Source organism: Staurois parvus, unplaced genomic scaffold (genome assembly GCF_062004578.1).
Source record: "Staurois parvus isolate SC_StPar_1 unplaced genomic scaffold, SC_StPar_1.0 ptg001053l, whole genome shotgun sequence".
NCBI lineage: Eukaryota > Metazoa > Chordata > Amphibia > Anura > Ranidae > Staurois > Staurois parvus.
The window spans coordinates 325,401-347,577 of NW_028318849.1; the positions used below are offsets into that span (position 1 = coordinate 325,401).

The 22,177-nt window shown below is 47.1% G+C and overlaps 1 protein-coding gene across 1 annotated transcript in view; it reads right to left on the reverse strand.

Moving 5' to 3' along the window:
- Nucleotides 1-485: 485 nt before the first annotated feature.
- AGTRAP (angiotensin II receptor associated protein) overlaps nucleotides 486-22,177 on the reverse strand; it is a 38,292-nt gene continuing 16,600 nt past the window's right edge. Inside the window, exon 5 of the mRNA XM_089658147.1 lies at nucleotides 486-7,951. Coding sequence (XP_089514273.1) covers nucleotides 7,845-7,951 — 107 coding nt within the window. The 3' untranslated portion in view covers nucleotides 486-7,844. The remainder of the gene's footprint in view (nucleotides 7,952-22,177) is intronic.

Here is a 22,177-nt window from a genome sequence, read left to right on the forward strand (position 1 = left end):
GATCAATGCGAAGATTTTACCAAAATGCAACATAAAACTCTCATCAAATATTTACACACCGAGAAATAAAATATTCCAGCTTTTGATCTGATACTCTGCTTTTCTGCACCCCGCAATTCAGCAATATTTCTCAGACCGATCGAAGAAGACAGAGGAGACTAGAAAATACTTTTCATTATGGCAATTTAAATTTTCAGACAAGTGAAAGAATGAAAAATAGACAACTGACTTGTACGTATAATGGACTAGCACCTACATGATTCAATCTACGTCAGAAAACTTACTTTTTTAATCAATTGAATTACAATATCCCATTAAAAGTTATTTTCAGCAATACAAGACTTTTTTTATTTGATGAGAGTTGCAGCCAATCAGATCTGACCACAGTGACTGTAGATCCAGTGGATCTTCATGGTTCTACTGAGTAGTAAACAAAGCATGGACATCTACAGTCCTCACATTGCAGAGAAATGAGCAACAACCGCTTTTATTTTACAGATTTTTATTTTCTTCAAATCCTTCAAAAGGAACCCATTATATTATATTCTTCCTTACCACAGACAAATAAAGTTTTTATATAATACAAAACAATTCACAATTCAATGATTAAAGGGAGCTGCTGAAAGAAAGTATATACATGAGTAAGGCACAGAAACAAAGGATTATTCCTAAGAAAAATATTGTCTGAAGCAAAAAGAGATTGTTACATAGATTGCAGTTTTGATGGCTGGAACCATACTGAATGAGAATCCACTGACCGATGACTTCACTGAGAATGCAGCCTATCCATTCATTCGAGAGTGATGACATCACTGAGAATGCAGCCTATCCATTCACTAGAGACTGATGACATCACTGAGAATGCAGCCTACCCATTCATTATAGATCAGTGACGATGCAGCCTATCCATTCACTACAGATCAGAGACGATGCAGCCTATCCATTCACTACAGATCAGAGACGATGCAGCCTATCCATTCACTACAGATCAGAGACGATGCAGCCTAACCATTCACTACAGATCAGAGACGATGCAGCCTATCCATTCACTACAGATCAGAGACGATGCAGCCTATCCATTCACTACAGATCAGAGACGATGCAGCCTATCCATTCACTACAGATCAGAGACGATGCAGCCTATCCATTCACTACAGATCAGTGACGATGCAGCCTATCCATTCACTACACATCAGTGACAATGCAGCCTATCCATTCACTCACTACAGATCAGTGACAATGCAGCCTATCAATTCATTACAGATCAGTGACAATGCAGCCTATGCATTCACTACACATCAGCGACGACACAGCCTATCCATTCACTACAGATCAGCAACGACACAGCCTATCCATTCACTACAGATCAGCAACGACACAGCCTATCCATTCACTACACATCGGCGATGACGCTGCCTATGCATTTACTACACATCAGCGACGATGCAGCCTATTCATTCACTACACATCAGTGACGACGCAGCCTATCCATTCACTGCACATCAGCAACGACATAGCCTATCCATTCACTACAGATCAGTGACAATGCAGCCTATCCATTCACTACAGATCAGTGACAATGCAGCCTATCCATTCATTACAGATCAATGACGATGCAGCCTATCCATTCATTACAGATCAATGACGATGCAGCCTATCCATTCATTATAGATCAGTGACGATGCAGCCTATCCCATCATTACAGATCAGTGACGATGCAGCCTATCCCATCATTACAGATCAGTGACGATGCAGCCTATCCCATCATTACAGATCAGTGACGATGCAGCCTATCTATTCACTACAGATCAGTGACAATGCAGCCTATCCATTCACTACAGATCAGTGACAATGCCGCCTATCCATTCATTACAGATCAATGACGATGCAGCCTATCCCATCATTACAGATCAGTGACGATGCAGCCTATCTATTCACTACAGATCAGTGACAATGCAGCCTATCCATTCACTACAGATCAGTGACAATGCAGCCTATCCATTCACTACAGATCAGTGACAATGCCGCCTATCCATTCACTACAGATCAGTGACAATGCCGCCTATCCATTCATTACAGATCAATGACAATGCAGCCTATCCATTCATTACAGATCAGTGACAATGTAGCCTATCCATTCACTACAGATCAGTGACAATGCAGCCTATCCATTCATTACAGATCAATGACGATGCAGCCTATCCATTCATTACAGATCAGTGACGATGCAGCCTATCCCATCATTACAGATCAGTGACGATGCAGCCTATCCCATCATTACAGATCAGTGACGATGCAGCCTATCCCATCATTACAGATCAGTGACGATGCAGCCTATCTATTCACTACAGATCAGTGACAATGCCGCCTATCCATTCATTACAGATCAATGACGATGCAGCCTATCCCATCATTACAGATCAGTGACGATGCAGCCTATCTATTCACTACAGATCAGTGACAATGCAGCCTATCCATTCACTACAGATCAGTGACAATGCAGCCTATCCATTCACTACAGATCAGTGACAATGCCGCCTATCCATTCACTACAGATCAGTGACAATGCCGCCTATCCATTCATTACAGATCAATGACAATGCAGCCTATCCATTCATTACAGATCAGTGACAATGTAGCCTATCCATTCACTACAGATCAGTGACAATGCAGCCTATCCATTCATTACAGATCAATGACGATGCAGCCTATCCATTCATTACAGATCAATGACGATGCAGCCTATCCATTCATTACAGATCAATGACGATGCAGCCTATCCCATCATTACAGATCAGTGACGATGCAGCCTATCTATTCACTACAGATCAGTGACAATGCCGCCTATCCATTCATTACAGATCAATGACGATGCAGCCTATCCCATCATTACAGATCAGTGACGATGCAGCCTATCTATTCACTACAGATCAGTGACAATGCCGCCTATCCATTCATTACAGATCAATGACGATGCAGCCTATCCCATCATTACAGATCAGTGACGATGCAGCCTATCCCATCATTACAGATCAGTGACGATGCAGCCTATCTATTCACTACAGATCAGTGACAATGCAGCCTATCCATTCACTACAGATCAGTGACAATGCAGCCTATCCATTCACTACAGATCAGTGACAATGCAGCCTATCCATTCACTACAGATCAGTGACAATGCAGCCTATCCATTCACTACAGATCAATGACAATGCAGCCTATCCCATCATTACAGATCAGTGACGATGTAGCCTATCTATTCACTACAGATCAGCGACGATGCAGCCTATCACATCAGTACAGATCAGTGACATCACTGAAAATGCAGCCTATTCATTAAATAGAGACCGGTGACATCACTGAGATTGCAGCCTATCCATTCAATAAAGACAGGTGACATCAGTGGGGGTGCAGACTACACATGCACTAGAGGCTGGTGATGGAGAGATGAGAATGCAGTCTACCCATTCGCTACAGATCAGTCACATCAGTGGGGATGCAGCTTATCCATTCCACTATAGATCGGTGACATCACTGAGAATGCAGTCTATATATTTTCTACAGATCAGTTACATCACTGTGAGTGAACCCTGATACTGGTATGCTGATGGTTTAAAACACCCACAAAAAAAAAATGTATATGTGGATGCCACATATTAATGCATCAAAACCCCCAGCCAACACACATGCCAAGAATGAACGGGCCTTTAAATCTCACTGCACCTTTATAATATGTGAATAAAGCCATGCACGTGGATTCTGTTACTAATGACAAGCTCTGTGGGAGAACAGCCTGGGAAGGTGGACTCTTGTTTGCTCAGCTCATTAGTCAACAGGCAACACAAATTCCACCCTGCATCTGGGTAGCAGGCGTTGCAGGAGGTGAACAAAGTCATTGGGATGCTGCTCTGAAAAAGGCAATAATGACATCAGTAACTACAGTACATACCCCTTGGTGGGAATCTCACTGTGACATAGAGTGCAAACATCTGTTGCTTTACATCTACTTCAGTCCTAAAACTCTATGGAACTTATAAGCATTCGATAAAAAGCCGACAAGAAGCCTTTGGCAAGGCAAAATGGTAACAATGCAAATGTTTTCAATTACAACGAAACACCTTTCTCAAAACGTCTTGGCCGGATTCACATAGTAAACAGCACTAGCTGTCCTTCGTATCAGCTCGAGTCTACCTAGTGATAACCATTCATGCATTGTTTCAAGAATATTCGTCAGTCACAAGAATCTCCATGCATCTTAAATGGTATACCTTGGAAGAAAACATAAATGAAAAACAACCAGCCTGTGAAAGAAGTGCAATAAAATGTAAAGTGCATTTGTAATTGAAGGGCCAACTCAACCTAAAAAATATATATATATTTTTTTTGGAAGGTAGGTCCAACCACTGCGGGCCGCACATATCAACATGTTCTTGCTAAGAATGGAGGATCTGGCCTTTAACACGGTCCAGTGGGCACAAGGAATACTTCATGAGCCTGTATATACATATTGAACACCACAAGTAATAAAACGCTATTTATGAAGTTTAGACACAAACAGGGTATGAAAGAACCGTCAAACACTGTGAAGGAGACGCGTACATTAAGGCCTTGTTCACACAGGCGTACTTAGCGTACACCTGTATCAGGGCCGTGTTTGCATGTACAAGATGCACAAGTGTTCCATGCATCCCCATTCATGTCAATGGGGACGCAGCACCTGGACAAACACAGCCGCTACTCCCAATTTGACAGCTACGTGGTACAGAAGCCTGTCCCACATATAATTAAAGTGGAAGCAGCAGCTGTGTCTGTGCAGCCACTGCATCCCAACTGACATGAATGGAATGGGATGGGACTGTCTGCACATGGATGCACGAAACACTTGTGCATCCCATACGGGCAAAACACGGCTGACACATGGATCTTATACAACTATAGAAAAAAATAGGTAAAGGAATATATAGCCACAGGCTACTGGTTGATCTTATTCTCCATACTGGTTCGGTGTCATCCACCTATATTGAGCAGCTTAGATCCAGAAGGCAGAGTGCATCAGGTTTTCCTTTGATCCCTGATCTTGATGTACAGTTGTGACAACTGTACATTAAGATCGGGTATCAGGGATCAAAGGGTAACCAATGACAAATGGACCCTACAGCCTAGCTGGTTATAAACTGAAAAACAAAATGGGTAACTCTTATGTTCAAACTCAACATCAAAGTGTTTTATATATATATATACAGTTGTGTTCAAAATAATAGCAGTCAGACTTCACTTACCTGATCAATCACTGTTTTTGGTAGAAATGATATTTCTACATGACAAATAATTTACTAGCAGGTGTAGTAGAGTAATAGAAATCCAACAGACCCAACAGTCATGACATGCATGCTGCTGATTCTGTGTAATTGAATCACTAATTGAAAGGGGCATGTTCAAAATAATAGCAGTGTGGAGTTCTATTAGTGAGGTCATTCATTCTTTGAAAAACAGGTGGCAATTATTGCCCTTATTTAAGGAAGGAAGGCAGCAAATGTTGTACATGCTGGTTACAGTGCATTTCTCTCTGAAATTCTGAGGAAAATGGGTCGTTCCAGACATTGTTCAGAAGAACAGCGTACCTTGATTAAAAAGTTGATTGGAGAGGGGAAAACATACAAAGAAGTGCAGAAAATGATAGGCGTGTTTATCGCATACCAGGGATCAGGGATCAGTTTGAATACATCAGAATATTTGAAGAGATCATGCTGCCTTATGCTGAAGAGGAAATGCCCTTGAAATGGGTGTTCCAACAAGACAACGACCCCAAACACACCAGTAAACGTACAACATCTTGGTTCCAGACCAACAAGATTGATGTTATGGAGTGGCCAGCCCAATCCCCGGATTTTAATCCAATAGAAAACTTGTGGGGTGACATCAAAAATGCAGTTTCTGAGGCAAAACCAATAAATAGAGAAGAACTGTGGAATGTAGTCCAATCCTCCTGGGCTGGAATACCTGATCACAGGGGCCAGAAGTTGGGTGACTCCATGCAACACAGATGTACAGCAGTTCTCAGAAACAGTGCTTATACAACTAAATATTCATTAAGTGATTCAAAGGAAAGCAAAATCTTCAAACATTTTTCAGTTTATATAGTGAATGTTTGAGTTTTTAAAGAAGAATACAAACACTGCTATTTTTTTGAACAGCCTAATATTCACTTTTCTTCAATTTTTTTTAGAAGAACAACACAAATTTGATGTATTTTTCTTCATGTTTTGATTTGGAATAGAATGTGTCGTGTTCCCAATGCATTTGTGTGTATGGAAATAAAAGCTATTAGAAGGATTTTGAGCTTTATTCACTTTTTTTCAACACACTGCTATTATTTTGAACACAACTATATATATTATATATACATATATACATATACACACACGCGATTGTGTTTTACCTTTCATTGCAAGTCTATAGTCAGCACTGACTGAATGAAAACAAACAGACCCATCATAAAGCTAACTGAGCAGTTATTGAACAGGGATGTTCAAGCACATACTATGACAGATGGAGTCAAGAGGGGATATATGAAATACAATGCTCCAAAACAAGGAAAAGCAAGAGAATTAAATGTGTACGGCACTTGAACCCATTGCCACTACTGTACCCTGGCCCTGTAAGAGGATTTAAATGCTGGGAGACGGAGGTGGGCTTTCCAATCGCTGTGATTGGCTGTCACATGATTGGAAGCTGTTAATCGCAAGTATGCACTAAGAGCTAGCTCTGACAGCCTAGGTACTGTGCTGAGTGTGCAGTGAGCATGTTCTCAGCAAAGAAAGAAGTTCCCCCAGGGACACATATGTGCGGTGGCTCGGTGGTAAAGCCCATCTGCCCAGCAGCTGCATATATGCCTATAGCCAGCAGGAACAGAACAAAAGATTTTCAGCAAGGTTTTCAAAACACATAGCTGCTGAGGATACACTGCGGCTTCCTTTAAAGTCCAACTGAACTTTTAGTTTAATCATCTTGACACATTCCAGGTGCATCAAAACAGAAGGCGTTTAAAGTTTTACAGTTCACTTTTATTTTTTAGAAAGCCATCACAGCCTGAGCAGAAAAGTCCATACTCTGCCACCATGCTGTAGAGAAGAACTATTGCTGTCTGTATGGAAGCAGAGTTCACTCTGCACGGGTCCAACATGTCCTGTGCTGAGTCAGAGTTAGAGCTACCCAATCAGAAGGGAACATGAGCTTTGCTGATTGTAGAAAAATAGCTCTGGCTCAGCAGGGAGGATTTCAGAAGTCTGCAGAGTGGCGACTGCTTCCACCAGGAGAGCATGGGCTCTTTTCTGCAGCATGCTGGCAGGGGACAGGCTTTTCTACTCATGCTTTGGCTGCTGTTTTATGAAAAAAAACTGTAAGATTTTGCATAATTTTTGTGTAGAGGTAACTTCAATGTGTTTAGCTGATTTAAACTGAATCATTTGGACTTTAAATAATTTCAGTTCCACAAAGAAAAAAAATCTAACAGTAAACTTCCCTTTGAATATAATTTGGTCTCAAGAAAAGCAAATCACATATATATAGTATAACAGTCTGCATCAAAGTCAAGGCAGTCATGTTGCACACACTGGAGGTAATCACATTTAAGGGGGTATTGCAGCATAATTGATTAGCTGTACATATAGACCTGTACACACACATTTCCCTGCTGACTCAGTAACACACAAGTCTTTCAGGGAGACAATTGCCATGCAGTAGCTCAGCGGCCTTTCTGGAAGGCACTTTCACCACTTCTGACCACCCATGAGTTCCATCTCCTTCCTAGTGTGGAAAGGACAGGTGGGCGAGCATTTCCACCCTCAGTACCGGGAGGGCATCTTGTTGTCTTGGTCAGCAGATCCATCTGTGTGATCGACTGTCTGGTATGTACTTCGATCTCGTGACCCAGTGATGAATCCTGAGGAAACTGGATAGAGACAATGAAAAAAAAATCATATTAGTGGCAAAGATCCCAAATTATTCACATTTGTTAACAAGGACAGAAAGGACCATAGTCACCACTACAGCAGAAGCCCAGGATGGTCCTGAATTCCTGGCAATGGAAATAAAGGGTTTAACTAGCTGTGGATACTGGGTGTGCTAGACAGTCAAGCCAAAAAAAAAAAAACAATCGATGTAAGCAGGGTCCTTTTGTGGCAATATTACACTATATAAGTTTTTTCTTTGATGATATGGTGGAGCCACGGTGAGGACCTGAAAGAAGATCTTAACTTGGAGGGGCAGGCTATCATTGAGCTGATGAAAAGAGGGTTTAGGATTCCCCAAAATCCTAAAGGCTTTTCACTCACCAAAATCTGGTGAGTGTATTTGATGTTGGTGTGCATGGGTGATAGGTGGAAGGCGATAAAAATATTTGGAATCCTTAGTTTTCATCACAAGGGACTTTATGGTGTTTTTTCCTGAAGATTTTTTGATATAAATATGCACTAATTAATATGGGACATTTATATCTTGTGATTTATTAATATTTGTATTTAGGTCTATTTTGCTCTGTTTATATATTTTATATATTTTGCGCTGTTTATATATATTATATTTGCCACCCTACTGCTTTCCCCCTGGCACTTGCTAGCAATTTCTGGCTGTCAAAATGATAGCTGCCAGTTGCTGTGTAAGGACCATCTGACACAGTGTTTATAAACACTGTGTGAAGTTTTGCAGAGGGGCATCAGTGACAGCTGCTAGTGTAAGCAAGCCCTGACATTTTTACTATTGTATCTGGTCTGTTTTTTCATCTGCAGATCAATGGGATGAGCTCCAGCCTGTATATGGTATGATGTAAGTTAAAGCAAGCAGACAAGTAGAAAAAAACAAAAACACCTTAGTTTACCCGAAAACTTCCCTAATTAAATGCCTTCTCCTCCTCCTCCCCTTAAAGATTAGGTTTAGTGATTTTTTTTTTAATCAGCACTAGAGAAGGTACTTACAATGAATACAAAGTGTCTCTTGAGCTGCTGGCTGCTATATCCCTGGAAAATGTTCATTCTTCTGCCCCCCTCAGATATCCCTACAGCTGTCATCTTCCAGTGATTCAGGGGTTAACTCAAGCATTTGGACCTGTCACAGGCACTTGTTGCAATTTGCTGCCCATCTTTAGTCACATTTAAAATAATGCAGTGCGGGAGATTTACTAAAACTGGAGCACACAAAATGTGGAGCAGCTGTGCATGGTAGCCAATCAGCTTCTAACTTCAGCTTGTTCAGTTGAGCTTTGACGATAAAACCTAGAAGCTGATTGGTCTGTATGCAGAGCTGCACCCGATTTTGCACCATGAAGTTTCATTAAATAACTCCCAGTGAATGTCAACCCCGCAGAACTACTTACTGCAGAGGAGCATCAAATAAGACCCCGACAATCACTGGCCATAAATCACATGAATTCACTAAGCTCAAATAGCAAGATTTTTGACTTTGCAGTAGCAAAATCCTTTTCTTGGAGTTCCTGAATGCCTAGTACACACAATGAGAATATCGGACCAAAAAAAAAAAAAAAAAAAAAAAAAAAACTTTTTCAGAGCACTTGTATGATAATTTTGGTCTCTAGTGCACAGCTTTTGACAGCTGATCAGACAGTGCAAAATAATCCAAAGGGACAAGCATGAACATTTTTCTCATAAGATAATAAAATTTATGAATATCGTGTAATAAGTACAGTTTTCATCCCCCCAAAAAAAAATCAAGTGACCATAACCACGCATGCTCAGAAACAAAACAATGTATTACATCATCGTGGGAAGCTGTATTCTGGGTTACGAGAATTTTTGTATCTATTCTTTTTCAATATGAGACTAGCATGCAAAAAAAAAAAAAAATACAGACAAATTGGACGATATTCTCATTGTGAGTACCAGGTTTAAGGGACACAAGGTAGAAGTAACTTTGGGAGATTGGGAGGACCAAAAGAAATCCAACTGAGGGGTTTGTGACATGGCTGGATGTAGGGGGTGCTGTGGTGGGCTGTGCCCCTCCTCATCTCAGAGTCCATGAGCCAGTTTGATGCAGATAGTTGATGTAAGGAGGCACACTGATGGGGGCAATCCATGTAAGGGGGGCACTCTGATGGGGACCCTGTTTTAAGAGGGCACGCTGTTGAAGACATCTGATGGGAGGGGGCACGCTGACGGGGGGACCTTGATGTAAGGGGGCACGCTGACGGGGGGACCTTGATGTAAGGGGGCACGCTGACTGGCGACACTTGATCATATGCAAGGGGGCACGCTGACTGGCGACACTTGATCATATGCAAGGGGGCACTCTCACTGGCGAAACTTGATCATATGCAAGGGGGCACTCTCACTGCCGACACTTGATCATATGCAAGGGGGCACTCTCACTGCCGACACTTGATCATATGCAAGGGGGCACTCTCACTGCCGACACTTGATCATATGCAAGGGGGCACTCTCACTGCCGACACTTGATCATATGCAAGGGGGCACTCTCACTGCCGACACTTGATCATATGCAAGGGGGCACTCTCACTGCCGACACTTGATCATATGCAAGGGGGCACTCTCACTGCCGACACTTGATCATATGCAAGGGGGCACTCTCACTGGCGACACCTGATGCAAGGGGGCACTCTCACTGGCGACACCTGATGCAAGGGGGCACTCTCACTGGCGACACCTGATGCAAGGGGGCACTCTCACTGGCGACACCTGATGCAAGGGGGCACTCTCACTGGCGACACCTGATGCAAGGGGGCACTCTCACTGGCGACACCTGATGCAAGGGGGCACTCTCACTGGCGACACCTGATGCAAGGGGGCACTCTCACTGGCGACACCTGATGCAAGGGGGCACTCTCACTGGCGACACCTGATGCAAGGGGGCACTCTCACTGGCGACACCTGATGCAAGGGGGCACTCTCACTGGCGACACCTGATGCAAGGGGGCACTCTGACTGGCGACACCTGATGCAAGGGGGCACTCTCACTGGCGACACCTGATGCAAGGGGGCACTCTCACTGGCGACACCTGATGCAAGGGGGCACTCTCACTGGCGACACCTGATGCAAGGGGGCAATAAAAAAATAATAAAGAGTCAGCCTCTCTAAAAGTACAGCACATATCACATCTAGGAGATGGAGGAAAATCTCTTTGGGATGTCTTGGAGCACGACAGAGAGAAGGGAGATAAATGTCCAGTTAAGATGAAAGGAAGAAACCACCTTGAGAAGTAGAGGCCTGAGTGGCCTTAAGACAACCTCATATCTGTGTAGCACAAGAAAAGACTCCTAAAAGGTTTAGTCTGCCAACGGGAATTCACCTTGCAGAGGCGATGGCAATCAGGAAGGCAACCTTGTGAGTTAGTGTAGTCAGAGGAATATCCTTGAGAGATTCCAAGGGCAGTTTTTGAAGGGCTGACAGAACCAGGATGAGAACCCATGACATCACTGTTGCACATACAGATAGGACAATATGGGTGACACCCTGTACGAAGGCTCTCAGTGAGAGGCAGTGGTCTCTGAAAGAAAATTGCCAGGTCTCAGATTTGACCCTTTATGCCAATTGTTGATCCAGGCCAAAGAAAGGATTCGTCTCTGAGTACATCCTGAGATGGAAGCTCCTTAGTTCACACCATAAAAAAAATGCTTTCCAGGTGCAATCAGTTTATTTCCTAGCTTTGAGAGGTGTAGGGATAACAGAATCAAGCAAGCCCCTCTCTTTTAGAACCTGGGCTTTAACGGGCAGGCTGCTAAAGCCAGCAATTGAGATGAAGGATGGTAAACCGGTCCATGGGACGGAAGATCCAGGTGATCTGGGCAAGCCTACAGGGAGTGTGTCAGGAGTCTGATGAGGTCCAAGAAACACATCCACCTGAGTCAGTTCAATGCGACAAGTATCACTGTAATGCCCTCCCCCTAGAACCTGTGGAGCAGATGTGTTAGACATTTCAGAGGAGTAAAAGTGTAGATCATGTTGAACTGATCCCACAGCGTCACCAAAGCATCCACTTATATCACAGACAATCCCAGGACCTAGAGACAAACTTTTTCAGATTGTTGTTGGAAGCCAGAAGGTTCAAGTCCAGTGACCTCTAAATGCAACAGAAGTTTTGAAACCTCTATGGGTAAAAAGACCATTCCTAGTTTCAGCATTGTTGGCTGAGGAAATCTGCCTACCAAGTTTCCACGCCTAGAATGTACACGGGGGACAGACCTGGAAAGTGAAACTCTGCACAAGCCAGAATCCAATTAGCTTCTGTTTGAGCTGCAAAACCTCTGGTTCCTCCCTATTGGTTGTTGAAAGCCACAGTCATGGCTTTTTCCAACTGAATCCTGATATGTTCACCTGGAATTGAGAGGTTCTGCATCGAAAAGAACCATTTGCTCATAGTTCCAGAATGCTGATGAAGATATGAGTTTCCTCCACCAACCAAATCCTTTGCATTGAGAGTGTATCCAGGACTCCTCCCTAGCCCATCATTCTGGCATCAATAAGAAGAACCTTCCAGACCAAAAGGAGGAAGGATTTCCCAGACTCCAGGGTTGGGTTCATGAGCAACAATGCCAGGGCCAAGCTGATCTTTGGTTTCAGGCCATATGCGACTGTTCAGAGAATGTGCCTTCTTGTCCAACTCAGCAAAAATGCAGAGTTGCAACCAACTACAGTGGAACTAGGCATACAGAATTGCCCTGAAGGAAGCAACCATTGAGCCGAAAATCCTCATGAAAATGTGGAGAGTAGTATGACAGATTGAGAGAGTTTTTCCTGCAGAAGAAAACCCTTGAGCAGAGCAGTATTCGGATGGATACCTAAAAGACACCAAGTGAGTCAGTGCCAGCACTGACTTCTGGAGCTTCAGGATCCACCTGAACCTCTGCAGAGTTGGAACAGTTTTTTGGACGTTCACTGACAATGTCTGTGTTGACTGTTTCCTCAGTGAAAGGTTGTCTAAGTATTTCACTATGGGGCTGCCCCAAGAGTGATGCAGAGCAAGTACAGGAGCTAGCATCTTTTTGAAGACCTGAGGTGCAGTGGACAGACCAAAACGAAGGGCAAGCAATAAACTGGTAATGTTGCATACCAACAGTAGCGTTGAAGTACTGGAATGATGAGGGCATGCAAGTAAGCATCCTTGATGTTCATGGAGGCCAGTAAGTTTCCCAGATGGAAGAAAGCAATTCCTGACCTTGTAGATTCCAGGCTACATTTTTGTAACTGAAGGAAGCAGCAGAGAATGTTTATATCTATGAGGAAAAAGTCTCCTTTGGCTTTGGCTCTGCAGCCTGGGATACAGACAGAAGTCTGCCTGGAACTCTGATTCTGCCTCCTGGAACACCTGTGAAAATTTTTCTGGAAGACCCTTGTTGTTTCACCACTGGCTGACTCAACCAGAAGGTGGAAAAATCAACAGATATCAAAAAGGGGTTGCCACCAACTCAAACAAGCCAATTGAATGAAAGCGGCCAGCAGCTGCCTAATATCTCATTGAGCACAGCTTTCTTTCTAGGAGGATCTCCAGCCCAGGATTGTGAATAGTGACCATCGATCATTGCTACTATACCAGTAGCCTTCTGGTGAGTGCATAGTGGTGGTGGAGTGTTCATTGGATCCCTTGGCACTGTATTGGAGCTGGATATGTGGCGGTTTTGTGATTTTCAGTATCACTGGCATATATATGGACTATAATATGTCACATTGTTTGTGATTTACACCAGCACTTCATTTTTACACCGTATGAACTTTGTTTTCACTGATATTTATGTTTTGTTTGCACTTATGTGTAAACTCTTGGATGTTTCATTACATGATTTAGGGCTGCACTTTATACACAGGTGATATGGCAGCAATGACTGCAGGGAAGAGCCTGCTTGAGAGAAGAAGGTCTTGAAAAGGGCTTTTAGCCATTTTTTATTTATTTATTTTTTTTTTAGGGACTTTAAAAAGGATTTGTTCACTTTTAGCAACATTTTACAACTGTATTCAGGGTGGAACATGTTATTAGCCACTTCTGCGCTGCCCTATAGCAGAAATAGTGCTACAGGGCAGCACAGGTGCACAAAATCACATATATTATATATACATAAATACACACACATGATTTTTCAGTTCTGGGTAGGGGGCACGCGTGCCTCCTACCTGCGCCGCCATTAGCGGCCTCAGCTGTCAATCACCGGGTCCAGGAAAGTGATTCCTCGCCAGCACCCGGTGATTGCCGGGTATGTCCGACGGGACAGAGAGCTGTGTATAATCAACACAGATCTCTCCCCTGTCCGCTCCTGCACACTGCTTTGTATGTCTCTGCTACGCAGAGCCATACAAAACAGTGTGCTTACAGTGAAACACACACACAGCCCATATAGTGAAACAGCACACAGTTAACCCTTTGATCACCCCACATGTTAACCCCTTCCTGCCCAGTGCCATTAGTACTGTGTCAGTGTTTTTATTAGCACTGATCACTGTATTTGTGTCACTGGGGATGTCAGTGACACCAAGTCAGTTCTCCCCAGTGTCAGAATGCCCGTCGCAGTCCCGCTATAAGTCACTAATTGCCGCCATTACTAGTAAAAAAAAAAATTTCCAGTATATATACCGCCATTTGTAAACGCTATAACTTTCACGTAGACCAATTAATTTACACGTATTGGGATTTTTTATTTCAAAGATATTTTGCAGAATATATTTTGGCCTACATTTATGCCGAAATTTGATTTTTAAAATTTTTTTACTGGACATGTTTAATAGCAAAAAGTCAAAAATATTGTTTTTTTCTCAAAATTGTCAGTCTTTTTTTGTTTATAGTGCAGAAAATAAAAAAATGCAGAGGTGAGCAAATACCACTGAAATAAAGCTCTATTTGTGGTAAAAAAGGACATAAATTTCATTTATGTACTGGAGTTGCATGATCGTGCAATTGTTAGTTAAATTAATGCAGCTCCGTATCACAAAAAATGGCCTGGTCAGGAAGGGGGGTAAATCCTCTGCAGGGTAAGTGGTTAAGCAACCTTTTGTAAACTCTCTTTTTTTAGTGGTCATGTGATGTAGCCTATGTATCTCCAACACCTCCCTCACTGATAGTGGGACAGAATTTAGTTGACAGAGCTCTGAGTCTAAACATTATATGAAAGAACACATCCATTGCATCCCTTTAGATGTGCATGCTCTACCCTGCTTGCCTCTGGGTGGTGCAGACTGTAGCTGTGCAATCTGCTGATCAGTTGCTTGATCACACTATCAGACCAGCTTGCACAGCCAACGTCTGCAACACCCAGTGGCCATCGGGGAGGAAAAGCACTTCTGAAAGGTTGACAGGAATGTGTTCTTTCATATAATACCTGAGCTCAAAACAAAGCATAGCCTTCTCCCAGAGGAAAACTGGAGCAGGTCCAATGAGAGTGGCAATGCTAAAGATGGAGGATCACCTGGAATAGCATTGCCACTCTGATTAAGAAAGTAGAGATAAATGATGGGATCAGCCAAGTATTTACTATACAGGAATATAGTAATGAAACAAATGTTGAGCACACAATAAAAGCAATTCATTTTAGAGTCAATGACACAAAAAAAATGAAGCTTTACCTACACTTTAACTCATATGTGGGGATCTTTTTAAAAGCTGCCAGGGTTTAGTCAGAGGGTGTAATTACAAGCAGCAGATCGGAGGACAGAGATTGAGCAAACGTGTTCTGTGCTGTAGCGGCAGACATGAATATTTCAGTGCACAATAAATAGAGGTCAGTCAGCCTTGTAGGAAGTGATGACAGACTGACAAAGAATCCCGTGCAACCCCATTCAGGAGACCAGAGTGACTTATCAACACTCAGCGCATCCAATGGTCAAACAACTAGGTACACTGATAAAGAACACATGGAAGCAGTTTAAACAAAAAGTCAAAACAGCAAAAACAGCGCATGAGAACAAATAGCAAATGATGAGCCGAGGGGGAGGGGAGATGTGTGCAGAGAAAAGAAGCAGGAGAGTCCTCCAGCAGAGCAGAGTATTTCAGGAGAGGAGAGTTGGATAGAGGAAGGAGCAGAGTCCTCCAGCAGTGAAAAGTATTTCAGGAGAGGAGAGTTGGATAGAGGAAGGAGCGGAGTCCTCCAGCAGTGAAAAGTATTTCAGGAGAGGAGAGTTGGATAGAGGAAGGAGCAGAGTCCTCCAGCAGTGCAGAGTGTTTCAGGAGAGGAGAGTTGAATAGAAGAAGGAGCAGAGAATTTCAGGAGAATAGAGTTAGAGGAAGGAGAAGAGTCCTCCAGCAGTGCAGAGTTTTCAGGAGAGGAGAGTTAGATAGAGGAAGGAGCAAAGTCCTCCTGTAGAGCAGAGTATGTCAGGAGAGGAGAGTTAGATAGAGGAAGGAGCAGAGTCCTCCAGCAGTGCAGAGTATTTCAGGAGAGGAGAGTTGGATAGAGGGAAGAGCAGAGTCCTTCAGCAGAAGAGAGTATTTCAGAAGAGAAGAGTTAAGCAGTCCATAGATTAATCTATTTTATTTTGGTTTAACCAGTGGATTGGGAGGGAGACTTCCTGCCATCAGAATACACTGATCAGCACTGCCAGCTATAGCCTGCAGAGCTGATCGAACAACAAAAATCCGTCAGAGCGGTTGTACAGAAGTTGATTGACAGATCAACTTTTGTACAACCACCCTGCCCATACATGGATTGACTGAATTTCAAACCATGTATGGCTGGCTTTAGATAGAGGAAGGAGTAGAGTATTCAAGAGGAAAGAGTTAGACAAAGTAGAAGTCAGTACAGAGTAGAGTCCTCTAGCAGAGCAAAGTATTTCAGGAGAGGAGAGTTAGAGAAAGGAGAAGAGTCCTCCAGCAGTACAGAATATTTCAGGAGAGGATAGGTTGAGAGAGGAAGGAGAAGAGTTCTCCAGCAGAATTACCGTATTTGCCGGCATATAAGACGACCCCCTACTTTTTCTGTTAAAATATAGGGTTTGAGCTATACCCGACGTATAAGACTACCCCTCTTCCAACACACACCAAATAAAAATGAAAAAACATCAGATTTGATTTCAATATGGTATGCTATTTCAGTATGGTATTCCAATGATGGGGTGCTATTCCTCCCACTGACACCAATGATGGGGCACTATTCCTCCCACTGACACCAATGATGGGGCACTATTTCATCCACTGACACCAATGATGGGGCACTATTCCTCCCACTGACACCAATGATGGGACACGATTCCTCCCACTGACACCAATGATGGTGCCCCATCATTAGTGTCAGTGTGTGAGGAATAGTGTCCCATCATTGGTGTCAGTGTGAGGAATAGTGTCCCATCATTGGTGTCAGTGGGAGGAATAGTGTCCCATCATTGGTGTCAGTGGGAGGAATAGTGTCCCATCATTGGTGTCAGTGTGAGGAATAGTGTCCCATCATTGGTGTCAGTGGGAGGAATAGTGTCCCATCATTGGTGTCAGTGGGAGGAATAGTGTCCCATCATTGGTGTCAGTGGGAGGGGGGGGGAACAGTGCCCCATCACTGGTGTCAGTGCGGGGGGGAACAGTGCCCCCTCGTTGGTGTCAGGGGGGGGGGGAACAGTGCCCCCTCGTTGGTGTCAGTGGGGGGGGGGGGAACAGTGCCCCCTCGTTGGTGTCAGTGGGGGGGGGGGGGGAACAGTGCCCCCTCGTTGGTGTCAGTGGGGGGGGGGGGAACAGTGCCCCCTCGTTGGTGTCAGTGGGGGGGGGGGGGAACAGTGCCCCCTCGTTGGTGTCATTGGGGGGGGGGGGAACAGTGCCCCCTCGTTGGTGTCAGTGGGGGGGGAGGAACAGTGCCCCATCATTAGTGTCAGTGTGTGAGGAATAGTGTCCCATCATTGGTGTCAGTGTGAGGAATAGTGTCCCATCATTGGTGTCAGTGGGAGGAATAGTGTCCCATCATTGGTGTCAGTGGGAGGAATAGTGTCCCATCATTAGTGTCAGTGTGTGAGGAATAGTGTCCCATCATTGGTGTCAGTGTGAGGAATAGTGTCCCATCATTGGTGTCAGTGGGAGGAATAGTGTCCCATCATTGGTGTCAGTGGGAGGGGGGGGGAACAGTGCCCCATCACTGGTGTCAGTGGGGGGGGGAACAGTGCCCCCTCGTTGGTGTCAGTGGGGGGGAGGAACAGTGCCCCATCGTTGGTGTCAGTGGGGGGGAGGAACAGTGCCCCATCGTTGGTGTCAGTGGGGGGGAGGAACAGTGCCCCATCGTTGGTGTCAGTGGGGGGGAGGAACAGTGCCCCATCGTTGGTGTCAGTGGGGGGGAGGAACAGTGCCCCATCGTTGGTGTCAGTGGGGGGGAGGAACAGTGCCCCATCGTTGGTGTCAGTGGGGGGGAGGAACAGTGCCCCATCGTTGGTGTCAGTGGGGGGGAGGAACAGTGCCCCATCGTTGGTGTCAGTGGGGGGGAGGAACAGTGCCCCATCGTTGGTGTCAGTGGGGGGGAGGAACAGTGCCCCATCGTTGGTGTCAGTGGGGGGGAGGAACAGTGCCCCATCGTTGGTGTCAGTGGGGGGGAGGAACAGTGCCCCATCGTTGGTGTCAGTGGGGGGGAGGAACAGTGCCCCATCGTTGGTGTCAGTGGGGGGGAGGAACAGTGCCCCATCGTTGGTGTCAGTGGGGGGGAGGAACAGTGCCCCATCGTTGGTGTCAGTGGGGGGGAGGAACAGTGCCCCATCGTTGGTGTCAGTGGGGGGGAGGAACAGTGCCCCATCGTTGGTGTCAGTGGGGGGGAGGAACAGTGCCCCATCGTTGGTGTCAGTGGGGGGGAGGAACAGTGCCCCATCGTTGGTGTCAGTGGGGGGGAGGAACAGTGCCCCATCGTTGGTGTCAGTGGGGGGGAGGAACAGTGCCCCATCGTTGGTGTCAGTGGGGGGGAGGAACAGTGCCCCATCGTTGGTGTCAGTGGGGGGGAGGAACAGTGCCCCATCGTTGGTGTCAGTGGGGGGGAGGAACAGTGCCCCATCGTTGGTGTCAGTGGGGGGGAGGAACAGTGCCCCATCGTTGGTGTCAGTGGGGGGGAGGAACAGTGCCCCATCGTTGGTGTCAGTGGGGGGGAGGAACAGTGCCCCATCGTTGGTGTCAGTGGGGGGGAGGAACAGTGCCCCATCGTTGGTGTCAGTGGGGGGGAGGAACAGTGCCCCATCGTTGGTGTCAGTGGGGGGGAGGAACAGTGCCCCATCGTTGGTGTCAGTGGGGGGGAGGAACAGTGCCCCATCGTTGGTGTCAGTGGGGGGGAGGAACAGTGCCCCATCGTTGGTGTCAGTGGGGGGGAGGAACAGTGCCCCATCGTTGGTGTCAGTGGGGGGAGGAACAGTGCCCCATCGTTGGTGTCAGTGGGGGGGAGGAACAGTGCCCCATCGTTGGTGTCAGTGGGGGGGAGGAACAGTGCCCCATCGTTGGTGTCAGTGGGGGGGAGGAACAGTGCCCCATCGTTGGTGTCAGTGGGGGGGAGGAACAGTGCCCCATCGTTGGTGTCAGTGGGGGGGAGGAACAGTGCCCCATCGTTGGTGTCAGTGGGGGGGAGGAACAGTGCCCCATCGTTGGTGTCAGTGGGGGGGAGGAACAGTGCCCCATCGTTGGTGTCAGTGGGGGGGAGGAACAGTGCCCCATCGTTGGTGTCAGTGGGGGGGAGGAACAGTGCCCCATCGTTGGTGTCAGTGGGGGGGAGGAACAGTGCCCCATCGTTGGTGTCAGTGGGGGGGAGGAACAGTGCCCCATCGTTGGTGTCAGTGGGGGGGAGGAACAGTGCCCCATCGTTGGTGTCAGTGGGGGGGAGGAACAGTGCCCCATCGTTGGTGTCAGTGGGGGGGAGGAACAGTGCCCCATCGTTGGTGTCAGTGGGGGGGAGGAACAGTGCCCCATCGTTGGTGTCAGTGGGGGGGAGGAACAGTGCCCCATCGTTGGTGTCAGTGGGGGGGAGGAACAGTGCCCCATCGTTGGTGTCAGTGGGGGGGAGGAACAGTGCCCCATCGTTGGTGTCAGTGGGGGGGAGGAACAGTGCCCCATCGTTGGTGTCAGTGGGGGGGAGGAACAGTGCCCCATCGTTGGTGTCAGTGGGGGGGAGGAACAGTGCCCCATCGTTGGTGTCAGTGGGGGGGAGGAACAGTGCCCCATCGTTGGTGTCAGTGGGGGGGAGGAACAGTGCCCCATCGTTGGTGTCAGTGGGGGGGAGGAACAGTGCCCCATCGTTGGTGTCAGTGGGGGGGAGGAACAGTGCCCCATCGTTGGTGTCAGTGGGGGGGAGGAACAGTGCCCCATCGTTGGTGTCAGTGGGGGGGAGGAACAGTGCCCCATCGTTGGTGTCAGTGGGGGGGAGGAACAGTGCCCCATCGTTGGTGTCAGTGGGGGGGAGGAACAGTGCCCCATCGTTGGTGTCAGTGGGGGGGAGGAACAGTGCCCCATCGTTGGTGTCAGTGGGGGGGAGGAACAGTGCCCCATCGTTGGTGTCAGTGGGGGGGAGGAACAGTGCCCCATCGTTGGTGTCAGTGGGGGGGAGGAACAGTGCCCCATCGTTGGTGTCAGTGGGGGGGAGGAACAGTGCCCCATCGTTGGTGTCAGTGGGGGGGAGGAACAGTGCCCCATCGTTGGTGTCAGTGGGGGGGAGGAACAGTGCCCCATCGTTGGTGTCAGTGGGGGGGAGGAACAGTGCCCCATCGTTGGTGTCAGTGGGGGGGAGGAACAGTGCCCCATCGTTGGTGTCAGTGGGGGGGAGGAACAGTGCCCCATCGTTGGTGTCAGTGGGGGGGAGGAACAGTGCCCCATCGTTGGTGTCAGTGGGGGGGAGGAACAGTGCCCCATCGTTGGTGTCAGTGGGGGGGAGGAACAGTGCCCCATCGTTGGTGTCAGTGGGGGGGAGGAACAGTGCCCCATCGTTGGTGTCAGTGGGGGGGAGGAACAGTGCCCCATCGTTGGTGTCAGTGGGGGGGGAGGAACAGTGCCCCATCGTTGGTGTCAGTGGGGGGGGAGGAACAGTGCCCCATCGTTGGTGTCAGTGGGGGGGAGGAACAGTGCCCCATCGTTGGTGTCAGTGGGGGGGGAGGAACAGTGCCCCATCGTTGGTGTCAGTGGGGGGGGAGGAACAGTGCCCCATCGTTGGTGTCAGTGGGGGGGAGGAACAGTGCCCCATCGTTGGTGTCAGTGGGGGGGGAGGAACAGTGCCCCATCGTTGGTGTCAGTGGGGGGGAGGAACAGTGCCCCATCGTTGGTGTCAGTGGGGGAGGAACAGTGCCCCATCCTTGGTGTCAGTGGGGGAGGAACAGTGCCCCATCCTTGGTGTCAGTGGGGGAGGAACAGTGCCCCATCCTTGGTGTCAGTGGGGGAGAGGAATAGTGCCAAGAGTGTCACAGCATGGTGCTGCTGCACACTTACTGGCCGCTCCCTCACTCGATTTTCGCGGGGCTAATCGGCTCCGCCTCCTCGCCGGTGATTAATCGCCTGTGTGCCTTTCCAGTGCTGGCGCCCAATCATCGGTGAGGAGGCGGAGCCGAGCGGCCGCGCGACCATCGAGCGGCCGAACTGAAAGAAGGAGCAGCCGCGCTTCCTGGACCGGATCGTCGTGGGACTGGGACCGGAGCCAGGTAAGGTACAGCAGCCCCCTGCTTGCCCCTGTACTTAGTGTCCCTTCCGCCACCGCGCCGCCCCTCGAAAAAGTGCTGCCCTGACACCAGCTCGCCGTTTACCAGCGTATAAGATGACCCCTGACTTTTAAGAAGATTTTCATAGGTTAAAAAGTCGTCTTATACGCCGGCAAATACGGTAAGTATTTCAGGAGAGCGAAGTTGGATAGAGGGAGTAGACTCCTTCAGCAGAGCAAAGTATTTCAGGAGAGGAAAGTTGGATACAGGAAGGAGCAGAATTCTCCTGTAGACTAGAGTATGTCAGGAGAGGAGAGTTAGATAGATCAAGGAGCAGAGTCCTCCCCCAGTGCAGAGTATTTCAGGAGAGGAGAGTTGGATAGAGGAAGGAGTAGAGTCATCCAGCAGAGCAGAGTATTTCAGGAGAGGAGAGTTGGATAGAGGAAGGAGCAGAGTCCTCCCCCAGTGCAGAGTATTTCAGGAGAGGAGAGTTGGATAGAGGAAGGAGTAGAGTCATCCAGCAGAGCAGAGTATTTCAGGAGAGGAGAGTTGGATAGAGGAAGGAGCAGAGTCCTCCCCCAGTGCAGAGTATTTCAGGAGAGGAGAG